The 14,945-nt window shown below is 37.8% G+C and overlaps 1 protein-coding gene across 2 annotated transcripts in view; it reads right to left on the bottom strand.

The window, feature by feature from the left end:
* LOC129900568 (protein HESO1) overlaps positions 1-14,298 on the bottom strand; it is a 42,629-nt gene extending 28,331 nt beyond the window's left edge. Inside the window, exons 1-6 of one of the 2 annotated variants that reach the window (XM_055975569.1) lie at positions 14,080-14,298; positions 10,911-11,124; positions 10,065-10,229; positions 8,682-8,857; positions 8,507-8,602; positions 3,055-3,124 (exon numbers count right to left, since the gene is read on the bottom strand). In XM_055975569.1, the coding sequence (XP_055831544.1) occupies positions 3,055-3,124; positions 8,507-8,602; positions 8,682-8,857; positions 10,065-10,229; positions 10,911-11,049 (646 nt within the window). In that variant the 5' untranslated portion in view covers positions 11,050-11,124; positions 14,080-14,298. Of the gene's footprint in view, positions 1-3,054; positions 3,125-8,506; positions 8,603-8,681; positions 8,858-10,064; positions 10,230-10,910; positions 11,125-13,959 lie in introns of both variants that reach the window. The other variant, XM_055975570.1, reaches the window with a different exon arrangement.
* Positions 14,299-14,945: the final 647 nt, after the last annotated feature.

The following is a 14,945-nucleotide window of genomic DNA, read 5'->3' as shown; positions in this document are numbered from 1 at the left end:
CGCCGCGGAGTTAACGCTAAGCTGGAGGATTGGAGACATACCTTGGAGTCTAAAGGGTTTAAGTTGAGTAGGACAAAGACAGAGTACTTAGAGTACAAGTTCAGTGAGACACCTCAGGAGATTGGCGTTGAAGTTAGGCTTGGTGCTCAGGCCATCCAAAAGAGAAGTAGTTGCAAGTATCTTGGGTCTATCATGCAAGGCAGCGGGGAGATTGACGATGATGTCACACATCGTATTGGGGTAGGGTGGATGAAATGGAGGCTCGCTTCCGGAGTGCTATGTGACAAGAATGTGCCACCAAAACTTAAGGGCAAGTTCTACAAAGTGGTGGTTAGACCGGCTATACTGTATGGGGCGGAGTGTTGGCTAGTTAAGACTTCTCACATTCAGAAGATGAAAGTTGCTGAGATGAGAATGCTGAGATGGATGTGTGGGCACACCAGGAGCAACAGGATTAGAAATGAGGCTATTCGGGACAAGGTAGGAGTGGCCTCGGTGGAATACAAGATGCGGGAAATGCGACTGAGATGGTATGGACATGTGAAGAGGAGAGACACAGATGCCCCAGTGCGGAGGTGTGAGAGGCTGGCCATGGATGGTTACAGAAGAGGTAGGGGTAGGCCGAAGAAGTATTGGGGAGAGGTGATTAGACAGGACATGACGCAGTTACAGCTTACGGAGAACATGACCTTAGATAGGAGGGTGTGGAGGACCCACATTAGGGTAGAAGGCTAGTTCATAGTCTCCTTATTCTTCTCTATTCATAGGCGTAGTAGTGCATTACGATCTCTTGCGCTTTGACTTCTGATTTCTGTTATTTCTGTTATTATTTATTACTTTCTATGCTTTGATTACTCAATTTTACCTGTGACGCTTTCATTATTTATTTAATCGTTATTTGTTATTTGTATTTATTTATTTGTATTTATTTGTTATCTATTCGTTATTTGTTTGTTGTTTTTCTCATAAAGCTTTTAATTTTCTATTCTTATCTAACATTTTTTTATGCATTTATGCTTTTACTGAGCCGAGGGTCTCCAGGAAACAGCCGTCCTACCTTGGTAGGAGTAAGGTCTGCGTACATTCTACCCTCCCCAGACCCCATGTTGTGGGATTTCACTAGGTTGTTGTTGTTGTTTTTGAGTGCTAGTTTTCACTGTAATACATTCCTCAATCTTTGTAGCCACCAAACCCCATCCCTCATTAAAAGAACTATCTAGAATGATGATCACAACTATGTTGTGTCCTTAACTATAATAACGGAAAGGAACCTCCCATACTTGTTGAACTTTTGAGAACAATAAATGTAAGTAGAGAGATCTCTGCATCTCCACGATTTAAAGTTCTTCCCCCTGTTTTCTGATGCATACCTCATTCTTCTACATAGCCACAAAAAGGCTCCTTTACTCAGAGGTAACCTTCTAAATAGAATTCCTGGAATTCTCCACCCAATCGAACCAAAGTACTGAATCTGATGAATACATAGAAATATTATAAGATTTCCCCCAAATCCAAAATAAAGTTTGTTATCCATTGAAAGAGAGTAACTGGAGCGGTGCAAAAGAGTTAAAGAAGGTAGGAAAAGTGGACTCTAGTGATCTGATATCGTCGGAAAAGGGGAATAGAGGCCCAGAAGGGACCTCTAAGAAAGAAGCCTAGGGATATGTGCCTGGGAGAGAAGGGGTCAGTCTTACTAACATGTCAAACCTATCACTCCGATAATATTATAGGACTGAAATCCCCTCTTAACATCTATGGTACCTCACATAACAACATCAGCCAAGAGATCTCTTCCTAAAGCGTGTTTTTTGACCCATTCCTACTGGCTCATAAATTTCCACAATATCCCATTTAGTTTGTATTTCCGAGATTTTAACAATTCTGAGGCAATGGAGAACTTCCCCTCTTTCTCATGTGTCGGAATTTCAACTGCCTCTCAAATAACACCACAATCTGTCCCCAACTCACCTCCCTAACAGGAACCATATCATTTCTCACCAATCTTCCTACCCTAAGCTTCTAATCATGAACTCTGGAATTTCTTCCATTTTTGGTTTGGTGCAGAAAATTAGCAATGATCTTCACTCCTTCAACCCACCTTGATAGTCCTTTATATGGGTCATTCATCATCCTCACAAGGCCTCATGCTTAATAATATTTATTTGGCAACATGCTTTTGATGTCTTCTCCATGAAAAAAGCTTGTCATATGGCCGAATTTGGAAAAGAAAAAAATTATCTTAACCTCCAACAGGCTAACACCTTATACCCCCACCCCTCCTCCACCTCCTCCTTCCCTCTGCTTCCCTGGTGATTCATAATTGATAAAGTAATTCAAAATCTTTAGAAGCCTCACTTTTTTGTTTTACCCTCCCCTCCTCTCATCTCCTTCCAGCTGCTGATTATTTCCATTCTTAATATATCTCAGATGAAGAGTTGTATACTAAAATTGATGAGAATTTTCACTTTGCATCTTCAAATTATTAAGGAACCATTGCAAACAAACTTCCCTTCTAATTCATAGTTGATAGAATACTTCAAACTCTTTAAATCCCTCACTTTTTTTATTTTGCCAACCTCCCTCCTTTCATCTCCTTCCCGATGGCTAAGTATTGCCATTCTTAATCTTAACTCAGTTGAGAAGTTGTATACTTAATTGACGAAATTTTTCACTCAGTAGCTTTGAATTTAAGGAAACCATTGGAAGTTTGTAACAAATTTCAGAAAAAAAGAAAATGTGTGCTACTGACAATCTTTTTGAGGATTCGTGAGTGGGACGAACATTTTTTTGGAAAAACATCCTACAACGGCTTCTCCAGAACAGTTTTTTTGAAAGAAAGGGAACTGCAAAAATCTTTTGATAAAACTTACACAAAGATATTAGTAGAAACAAATCTTGCAACTTTTGGAAAAAGGAAAATGCCACCTGATTTCCTTGGACAGAGAACCAGTCCACTATACAGTTATCAGATGTAAAGAGCTCATGCCCCAACAACATAACAGTAAATTTGACACAGAAAGATGGATCAGCATATTCAAACAATCATTTAAGTACCTGTAAGATCATCAACCATATTTCCTGGATATATTTCTTTAAGAGGTGGTAACAATGCAGGTAGACATGTCTGCAAAAATCAGTAGGCTAGCTAAGACCAGAAGGGAAACCGTTATTTACAAATGAGATGAGAGTAATTTTAATAGAACTGCAAGCATCATAAAAAAAGGGAACATGACCAACAACATTGTAAGAACAAAGTTCAGATAAGTTGGTATTCACCATGGTTGACAATTAGAGATCCAGAAAACATCATCTACCTTTTCTTTTCTTTTTTTTCATGCCTATCTTTCTTATTTCAATATTCACATACTTATGAGCCAATCATTAGATGGGGTTGACTCTTCTGAACTATTTTCCCTGAAAATTACCCATCTCCAATAGGTATTCCTCAGTGCCTACTGCTCATTGGAAGTCCATTTCTTTTCTATTCTCTTCTTCCCGATAATAAATAACTCCTTCCTAATGCTTCCTTATTTTTTTATATTTCAAAAAATGTAAAAGCTAATAATGATAAAACCATATAAAAAACTTGTCTCGTTGTTTCTCTTTTTCCTTCTGTCCTATTGGTAAAAAAGGATCTACTATTAGGTAGACATGTCTTCAAAACTCAGTAGGCTAGCCAAAAACCAGAAGGAAAACCGCCTTATACAAATGAGATGAGAGTAATTTTAATAGAACTGCAAGAGTCTTAAAAAAAGGGAACATGACCAACAACATTGTAAGAATAAGAGCCCGTTTGGATTGACTTATAAGTTACTTATAAGTTGTTTTTAGTTTTTTTGAGTGTTTGTCTAGCCAACTTAAAGTCATTTTCTTAAAATAAGCTCAAAAAAATAATTAGGTCTGTTTGGTTTAAGCTTATCTTAAGCAGCTTATAAGCTGAAAACAGCTTATAAGCCAAAAACAATAAGTTGGACTACCCCAACTTATTTTTTTCTAGTTTATAAGTTATTTTCAACTTATAAGGTGCTTAAAATAAGTTAAGTCAAACAAGCACAGTCCAGATAAGTTGGTGTCCAGCAAGGTTGAAAATTAGACATCCAAAAATGTAATGACCCTCCAGGTCAGCTCCTCCGTTTTCCGATCTTTTTAGCATTTAGAGTTGTCTTGTCTTGACCCCAAGTCATTTATAACTTGCTAGGACTGAGGTTCGATCGCCTGGTCAGTCATTTTGGTTTTATGCGCATTTATGTGTTTTGGAGCTCTTGGAGTTTGAACGGTCGATTTCAATTAGAACTCCAGGAAAACGGCCTCAAAATAGAATTCGGACAACTTCATCAGCTCCGAAAGAATCAATTTAGGATAGTGGCATGGTCAGCTCAAATCCCGAGGCTTTCCGTGCGAGTTTTTGCCATTAGCCTTTTAGCTTTTAATCTTTGGCCTAAGTTTGACCTCGGTTAGCATCCTTGGTAAACATGCTTGGATGAGAATTTCCTCGCGGTTAGCTCTGAAACATCAAGTTTAGTCTGGAACGACCTTCTGTGCGAATCTCGAGGCTTTTGATCTCATTTCGAGCTCCCTTGTGGAATTTGACTTAAAACGACGCTTGGACGTAGGACCCACTTTTTGTCGATACAAACTTGGTTGGAAATTTTGACACCACCGTTGAGTCTGAAACACCAAATTTGGTGGGTTAGCATAGTTCGTTTGTGCACACTGGGTTCTGAAAGAATTTCGAGCACTCCGTCGAAGACCTTGGCACTAGCCAAAACCAGACGATGCAACTCAACTGGTGCAAGGCCAAAATGCCCTTCGCGCTCACTCACTCTGGGGGCGGCATTCGCGGAGCCTTGTCGCCCAAACCCCACGTTCGCAAGGCCCGTGGTTGCGTTGGCGAGAGGCTAGCAGCCTTTCACTTCTCGTTCGCACGAGACCAGACACGTTCACGGAGCCTTAGCGCGATGGCCTCCGCGTTCGCATGGTGGGCTGGCCACGTTCAGGGAGAAGGCTTAGGTCTGGTCTTTTAATTAAGATCAAGACTCATTTTTCAGTTATTCTCTCCAACTTCAAACCTCAATATCTCGAGCTAGGAGACTGTTTCGGGTGATTCGAAGTCCAACGCATTCAGAAAGTTCGTGGCTATGCATTTGAGTGCTTGGAGATTGTCGGGACGACTCATTTGAGGTAATTTCCACCTTGAAGGGGCTGCCCAACCCTCATTTAGCTTTAATGGAGCTTTTATTGCATGAGTTGATTTTCTGCTATTTTGAACCCTGAATTGTGTTTCATTTTGGGACACAAGTTCAGGGAGGTAAAATGGACTTTTTCACGAAGTTGATTTTGAAATTTCTGGCGCGGGGGCCCACAATCTCGTTTTAGACCCAATTTTGGGTCCATCTCTGATTATTGCGAATTTGGTGTCTAAACGTCTGTATTTACATTTGGTCAATATTTTGATAGCATGAAGGCGATTGGAGGTGATTCGAAAAGGCGAAGCTTCAATTTGATGGATTTAGAGCGAGTGTAATCGGCTTCGCGGTAGTTACAGTCTCCCACTTTGACTGAGATTTATTAGAAACTTCTTGGTATAAATTACATGTGATTTAAGTTGGTAATTGCCGAGCATTAGAGTTGCCTCCTTCTATTCTGCTTTCTTGGTTCCGGTTGAGCCTTAGACTAGCGTAGTCTCATGAAATCCTTAGTTTAGGCTTGTGGTAAGACTCAGCGTGTTTATCCTTTATTAGGGTTGATATTGGCGCCCTTAGGCTAGGTTTGAGCATTAGAAGGTGTTTTATTGCCCTTGTAGCTAAGTATGGCTTTTTGTAGGGCTAGTTTCGAATTGTGTATCTTGTGCTAGTGCCTGAGACCTTAGTGGCTCATCGTAGCCATAGGTTTGGCTTAGTTGGGCCAGTTCTGAGCTGGAGTAGCATGTTGGAGCAAGGCATCATCCTTTGAGTTTTCTCCCCATATTTGATTCTGATTTCTGTTATTTCTGTTATTATTTATTACTTTCTATGCTTTGATTACTCAATTTTACCTGTGACGCTTTCATTATTTATTTAATCGTTATTTGTTATTTGTATTTATTTATTTGTATTTATTTGTTATCTATTCGTTATTTGTTTGTTTTTTTTTTCTCATAAAACTTTTAATTTTCTATTCTTATCTAACATTTTTTATGCATTTATGCTTTTACTGAGCCGAGAGTCTCCAGGAAACAGCCGTCCTAACTTGGTAGGAGTAAGGTCTGCGTACATTCTACCCTCCCCAGACCCCATGTTGTGGGATTTCACTGGGTTGTTGTTGTTGTTGTTGTTGTATTTGATTCTGAGGCGCTTCTTGTTCCCTTCAATTATGATTAGCAGTAAGCTTGTGATGCGTTTGAGTTGTTGTTATATTGTTGGGCCTGAGGCTGTGTTCGAGGAGCGATTGGATTCCAAATTAGTTCCCTCCGCCTTGGTAGCGTGGTAGGATTGGTATTGTACTCCTGATTGTGTGTGCCTTGTTTGGATGTTGGTGATGGCATTCATTGCATTTGGTTTTCATATTGCATGTTTTTTTGGTACGGTCCCGATGCATGCATTGGATTTTCACCAAGATTATTGAGAAAGACTATTTTCACACTTTTAACTAGTTTAAACTAGTTTTAATGGGAGTCGTACCACCTGCATCACTTGGTAAACTAATTCTTTTGAGATATTTGAGGCGTCAAAGAGGTGCTCCTTTTCTACTTGGAATATTTGAGGAATCTGGGATGTGCTCAATTTTTACTTGATCAGCCGGCGCATTGTTGCCCTTTCCTACATGGTTTGGCTACTCATTCCTCCGGTACCATGACGAAGAGGACTTGTGGTTTAGGCCCAGGCAGTGTATACGGACTTTCCGCGTTCCCTATGGGCTCCTCTGGCCATGAGTACCACTATATACCAAATGAGGGAGTTGCATGGGCCCTACCTGACAGGCCAAGCGTCGGGTGGGTCTATACACTTGGTTACAGTTGACACCGGTTACTGATGGTGCTTCGATTTTACTACAAACTTGCATTCATATGCATTGCATATCACAGTAGAATTGATTGTTGTTTGGCATCTGACGGTTTTATGGGGATCGGTTAGGTTATGTTTGTTGTTTGTACCTTCTGGGGGTATGGGCGTCCGATTGATTATTGTTTGATTATATTTGTGCTTACCTTGTGTTGCATTGGTAGTTGGTTAACTAAGTGGCTTATTCTAGACTTGTTGTTGGTACTCCCTATGAGGATGAGTTGGTTTAGTCTTTAGGTAGTTATGTGGTTAGCAGTGGTCGTCGGCATTCTGCCCTTGTTTAATTGACTCTTGTTGTACTGCCTTGTTGGGAGTAGGTTGTTGGACTTGCGATTCCAGGTATGTTCCTTGACTCAACTCCTTTACTCCGTGTGATTCTATTTCTTCATTCTCATTACTTGTCCTAGCATATTATATCTCCCTGTATAGTTACTTATGTTGTACTTCCTTATTTTCATGTTGTTTATAATTGTTTTATATGTGGAGCTCAGTCGGCCTATGTCATTGAGTACCATTCGTTTGATACTGATACTACACCTCTGCTCCCTATATATCATAGTATGGGTTATCACCATTGTTTTGGATTTAGTGTAGAGCAACTTCGGATTCGGAGATTTGGTGAGCTCCTGGCGTTCGGAGTTGCCAATTTCCATCTACTTTGGGCAGGACTAGTCTTTACTTTGCTTTAGGGACAGTCTACTTATATTTGAATTTGTAAAAGTCTTGTACTCTTATTTTGATTATATCAGTCAGGTCTTGAGGATGGTTCTTTGTATATATTTCTGTTGGTTTCTCTTTCTTCTTACTGTTATTGGTGTCTTGCTTATTTTTGGTTATCTTCCGCTTGATAGCCTGTTGTCTCTGATTTTGGGCTATGGGTTAGGTTTACCTACTGGTGGGCTGTAGCAGGTGTCATCATGACCTCTGAAATCGAGACGTGACAAGAAAACATCTACATTTTCTTTTCTTTTTTTCCATGCCTATCTTTCTTATTTCAATATTCACTTACTACATCATCTACGTTTTCTTTTCTTTTTTTCCATGCCTTTCTTTCTTATTTCAATATTCACTTACTTCTGAGCCGATCATTAGATGGGGTTGACTCTTCTGAACTGTTTTCCCTGAAAATCACCCATCTCCAATAGGTATTTCCTCAGTCCCTACTTCTCATTGTAAATCCACTTCTTTTCTATTCTCTTCTTCCTAATGCTTCCTTATTTTTTTAATTACAAAAATGTAAAAGCTAATAATGATAAAACCATATAAAAAATGCTCGTCTCTTTTTTCCTCTTTCCTTCTATCCTCTTGGTAAAAAGGGATCTACATATCATGTATTTGCTTTAGATGAACTGCATGTCTATACTGTGATCCAGAGTACCCTATAACAATAGGACACATGCTCTTCAATATTTTTGGGATGCTAAACTAAAAACTGCTTTACTAAAACAAATGCAACAGAAAGTTACCTGAAAGTGGAAGACAACTAACAAGCTTAGAGAATACGAGTTCAAAGTTCCAGTCTTAGAATCATTGATATTATGTGCCTTAGCCCATTCTTTCACCTGCACAAAGAGGAGAAAATCAACAAACTGAGTCACATTATTCAAAGGTAGCCTAATTGTCTCCGTTATGAGAGCATACCAGTAAGACCATATCACGAAATCGTCCATCAATCAGGTTGATCCAATATAATATCTTGGACTTCATTTGACCGCTCAAATTATTGATTGATATATCACAAGAAATATTGAAATTGCCCTGAAACTTCAAGATTGGAACTCTTGCATTGGTAATAAATTGCAGCTTTTGGCATCCACCTGTGATGTAGTGCTATCAATGAATGAGACCAACACACTCTCAAAATCAAGAAAAAAACATGAGTGAAGATTTCTACGGCTTTTCCCAAAAATGCTAGCAGCGCCATCTATTAAACGAAATTACAATCAAGAAGAAAGACAAAAAGAACTAGGTTTCGCTCGGACAATTATTAACACACTTGAATATAACAAGTCGTGTTTGAGGCTTCTAGTCTGAGCAAACATCCTTTCCACAATCCCTTTTCTTATGCTGTTGCTGCTGCTGCTTTGTTTTGATGAGTGCATCTCTAATATAATCCCAATTTTATATAATAAGGTAACTTAAGTCACAAAATGCTACATCTTATTCAGAACCCTACTACTAAGGCTGTTAATGCTGAATTGATGAATATTCGAAGGCATTCCATGACATAATGATATCTCATGTTAAATTGTAAAAACGGTAAGATTCTTCGGACAAGATCCAGAACTTAATTTGAGAACATAAGTTACCATGAGCTAATAAGGAAAACAGTGAAAGACGTGATCTCAAGTACTACAATGCATCTCTGACAATCATATGCAGAAAAATGGATGATAGCTACTGATCTCCAATCCTGCATACTAACATAGTGCTTATCTTGTTGTAAACATGGTTGGGTCCTATTATAACAAGGTTGGGTAATAAAATAAGAACATCTATATCCCCTTCAACCCTCGAGAGAAATAATGCTATTTACAAAATAACAACTGGCAACTGGAAAAGATACTAAAACATCTGACAAAGCTATTTGATTTTCGGTCAATACTCATTTTGAAAAAAGAGGGCTGCAAATTGATATCCAGTTTCAGGAAGCATTGGAATTTTCCTTCAGGAGTTGCTAAATAACTAAAATTGATATCTGAATAGAAGACCTCAGAATCATTTGTTATCATTCTTTCAGCTCGTTTTCAATGACACGGCAGCAGTTTTCCTTATTTAACAGTTCTAAGCACTTTCCCATACACCAAAGAAAACCTCCTATTATTTATCTTCTATTTCAGCAACCCTTAAAAATATATCCGGTCCCCCAAAATGATTGTGAGTATATTTAATTTTCATCAAAAAAATTCAAGCTATTTGACCATTGATCCTTGTTACAAATGGAAATTTTTCATAATAAAGATGTCAGCAATAAAGAAAGAATCTGTTAAAGCAAATCAAAGGGCATTAATCATGAGATCATACCTTTAGCTCTCAGAGCTTTTAGTACATCCCCTAGTAGACTTAGTTTGTACTTCTTCCCAGCAGATGAGATATAGGATCCATTGGGCAACTCTATGGAAATATCAAGATCTCCCCATCTTGTAAAAAGATTTGATACAAAAGATCCGAATGGCTCTACAGTTGCCCCTGGTCAAAGAGCAGAAGCTGAGAACAGTAAGCTTTGCACTTGTTAACCGAAACAGTATCCAAGTCTTCACCTTTAACATACCAAGACAAGCCAAAGAAGGGTAATTCTAGAAGAACTCAGAGCTTCACTAAATTAGCATCTAGTTTACAGGTAAGAAGAAATTCAGAAGGCTAAATAGAGTTGTCCATCCAATTGAACTTATCTTTAACTTGAACTGCATCCTAAAGTTCATTCCTATCCATCGAATTATCCAACTTATGATGCAAAAGATTTATAGATAGAGCAAGCCATTTCAATAATATATCCAAATTCACTCCCTCTTGGTTGGAAGGAATTCCTATAGATCCAACACAAAGTAAGGAGAAGTAAGGATAGTATTATCTGATTCAAAAGGATAGGACTAAACCGCTTTACCCTCAAAATGAGCTGTAGTCATAAAAGGTCGAAATATGGTCTGAGAAGAACCATTTCTATTCCAAAATTAAATTACAAGGAAAACACCGTCCATTGAGTTTCAGTACGTAGAAACACCTCTACATGCCAACCCACAATATTTTTACGTCATATTTAATTGATTGGAAAATCAAGAAGCTCATCTCTATAAGTGAAAAATAAGTACCCTAACCACCAAAGTTCCACTGAATCGGGAAGTATAAAGAAGCATCACCACTTTGAATTACCTCTCAAGATTTCTATGCTTTCAACCACGGTTCGAAGTTCGTGAATGAGTTGAAATCGCATAGACCAATCCTCCTCCAAGGGATTGATAGAGCGAAGTATATTCTGAAGAGTATGCTCCAACAAGCTGTAGCCATTCATTTTGAGCACCAGATACCAGTGATTCTAGCTTATAGAAGAAGATATATCAAACTCCCCATGGAAAGAATTGACTACCTGCAGAAAGAAGGGATAAGAACAAGGTTTATAACATTTAGTACCACTACTCAAGAAAAGATGAGACAATTGAATCTTGGTGAGTATGAGGACAGGTGAGTCTAACAGGAGAGAAAGTTCAGATTCCTTTTATACTAAGGTTTGTTTTTTGTTGACAAGGAAACCGCCGCTACCCTTCGAGTGCACACAAGGTTAAGCCCGCTCCAATATAATAGCCAACAAACCACACAAGAGAGGTAAACCGCACTAGGCAAGACCCGTGCGACGAGCTTGATTGAGATGGGAGATCACTTGCTCAATCAACTCAGTCACCCTTCCAGGTTCCTTTCATACTAAGATTTGAATTATCTTTAAAACAACAACAACGCCATAAAATAAAATTGAAACTGCTTAATCATAAAGATAAGTCAGATACTCAAATTCTTGAATTGGAAGGGGGAAAGTTAAAGTTGGCTCACTGACATGTTACCTACCATGTTCATTGGATCTAAATGTATCATAGAAAAAAGGATTGACAACAACAAGATAATCTTGCCAGAAGCCACCACATATATATTGCATCATCAACCAAAGGATAAAATGATCAAAGAAATACTAGCATCCCCAAATTACTGAGTTCTAAAAGTAAATAAATGTTAATATCAATCCATTGGATTGCCAAAGAGGACATTAAGAAACATATCAACAAGAGAGAACAGTAAGAGCCAAATCACAATCCACTGATGGTATACTTAGTGTAAGCAAGTTCTAACATCACATCTTTGGATATAACACCCAGTTAGAGAAAAGAAAATCCAATTAGAGATAAGTTTTTCATGAGCATCATGCATAGGCAAAAGGGAACGAGGAGGCAAAGCCCCCATCTTCCGCATATCTTGCTCATCCGACTGGCATGAATCACCAAACCTGCATTCCGGCATCCAAGTCATAAACTTCACACTCCTAAGTCCTAAAGTCATGTCATACCCTAACAAGTTAATATCATCACACTGTACCAGCTAAACCCACCCATCCACTTCAGAAAGACCCAAAAAAAAAAAGTCAGACCTTGTTTCGAATTCATTGACGTAGTCCACCTTTTCTATTATGCTTAATATGTACAGAAGTGAAACTGGATGCAGAGAAAAAACAATTAACCAAAAGAAATAAATACACCAAACGTAGTTTTAAACACAAAATAGTATATAGATTCTCAAAAATTGACCCCTAAGAGGAGTTTATGGGCTTACATTACAAGATCATGCTCAATAGCTACGAAACCAAGTTCAACTAGCAAGCATTCATTTAATTTACCTAACAATCATAATAAACAAGTCTTTTTCAGTATGCATATTGGCTTGTCTATCAATCCAATTCTGTATGTCTTACTAAAGAAATTATCTGATGAAAGAACCCACTACCACAACTAAGAAAAGCACTCATGTTTTTGATACATCCTTTACAAGTAACATAATTGCAAAAAGAAAATTTAAAAGGTAATAACAACAAGTAATGAAGTTTTTAAAGCAGAAACCTCAGTAGGAGAACTGAAGTTTATGCTTGTACAGACAAACTCCAATAATCTATGAAACGATAATTTAAGTTTAGGCTTGTACAAACAAACTCCTATAATCTATGAAACGATAATTTAAGTTCATATTCAAGCAATTGGACAAATTATTTCAACATCCATAAATATGCAATAGGATGAATTAATATATTAGCCTATGCTGCTTCACTGGTATCTAATAGGTCTGTCTGCAGACTGAAGCTTTCTCTCAGGTTACCCAAATTCCTTATTTTCTTCTTATACGACAACTGATAGTAAGAAAGTTAAGCAAGGTGAGAGGTTTCTTGTTGGGGTTCCCAACCCTCCAAGTCTCCTCCTACTTGTGGAATAGGGGTTCTTGATATGAAGGTGGCAAGGCGGCTGAAGAAGGCCATAGTAGAAGCAACCGATATTTAGACCATTCAATTGTCTGCTTTCAGCCAGCATGTTTGTAATCATGCCGACACAAACAACATTAATTTTTTTTGTTTTACCTACTTAAATTTAAACCACTAACTCATGAAGGGAGAAAGAGACAATATTTTATGCATGAAGCACATTTTCAAGATCTTTAACAAAGATTCAACCTTGACTCCCACATGAGACTCCCAATTGCATAGAGACCATATGTGATGACATACGTAGACCACATCAAATAAGCAAATCAAGTACCTGAATTAGTAGGTTTGGAAAGCTTCAACATTTGTTTTTGCGTCATCAAGAAACTACAAGTTGTACCTTATATACAGCTATCCTACGCCTACTTCGGGCAAAAGTAAACCACAATTTCAAAATTATGGCCTGAACCAATATCATGGACCAAGTAGGTTTACAAAGAATGGCTAATATATGGCAATTGAAGTCAATTATTCAAAAAGCTAGTTAGGCATTAAGCTTTTAGTTTTTTGTATCCAAATCTTTCAGTTTGGTCTGACAAGGCATTAAGCTATAGAAAGTTTTACCAAAATAACTCCAGGGCCCTTTTATGAGTAACTGCAAAGTTTAAGAAGCCCTAAAATCTTTTTATCCTACAAACTTGGTGGGAAATGTTAACCCGTATTACTGAAGAATTAACAGGCCAGGAACCATGAGTATGACATAGTAAAAGGTGATACGACATAATCTTTTTGGAAAAGGAAAAGATGAAGAAAGCTCCAGCAAATCAAGAGTAAAGACCTCACGCCTTGGCCCTATGAGAAATCAATTACAGACATGTAAGTAAGTAATTGGATAACAACATTCCTCAGAATCATGAAGGGTAATAAGTAAGTAGCATCCGTCAAGATAGGAAGAAGAGGAAAGAATACCATGAGAATAGCGAAACTCACTGAAACTTGACCCTAATCAACAATTCTTTAAACCAAAGAGAAAATCGGTTCACGAAGAGCGATTAAAGTTGAAAAAAAGAAGGAAATTTTGGCACTGACCTAAAAATTTTGACATTAGTATTTTTCAAGATGTAGGCGACTATATCTATGCTTATAAGGGAGATTTGTCTCCTGCCGAGTGTGTTAACTATGATGTTTTCGTAATGCCTAATGGAGGGAAAGGCGTCTCTCTTTTTTCCACTTCAGGCATAGAGATTGGAATTTGATTGACGACCGACGACTTTGAAGTTCTCACAATCCCCAACTTCTATTCTATGTACCTTAGACAACTTATCATCTTATTATTAACTTTTTGACACATCCTTTAGAAGACATCATTTCAAAACTTTAGAATAGGTCTAAAATAATACCTTAATTATATATTTATCAAATTTAGTTTTTTAAATTATTATCAAGTTTGACATTTTAATTATATGTTATTATTTTTAGTTTTTTAATTATATATTTACTGATTTTAGTTTTTTATGTTGGTAAAGTTGTTGTCATGTGACTAGGAGGTCACGGGTTCGAGCCTTGGAAATAGCCTCTAACAAAAATGCAAGATAAGGCTGCGTACAATAGACCCCTGTGGTCAGGCCCTTCTCGAAACCTCGCGCATAGCAGGAGCTTTAGTGCACCGGACTGCCCTTTTTTATGTATTTAAAAAATTATCAAGTTTCATCTCCGTATATTTTAAAAATTTATCAAGTTTATTTTCTGTATATTTTTTATACAAATAATAGGTTTATATTAATCGAACTCATGCCTCCGTGAAAATTTAATCTTTAACACATTTTTCCAATTATTTCTCCTCCCCCCCCCCCCTCTCTGCTATTTTCTCTTCAAATTGCCTTTTTATCAAAAGAACCCTAACCTCAACTATTTAAAATAAAATTAATGAGCAAAAGAAGATATAAGTCCTGATT

This window comes from Solanum dulcamara, chromosome 8, assembly GCF_947179165.1.
Source record: "Solanum dulcamara chromosome 8, daSolDulc1.2, whole genome shotgun sequence".
In the NCBI taxonomy this organism is placed as follows: Eukaryota; Viridiplantae; Streptophyta; class Magnoliopsida; order Solanales; family Solanaceae; genus Solanum; species Solanum dulcamara.
This window is presented reverse-complemented; position numbering and strand designations above follow the sequence as displayed.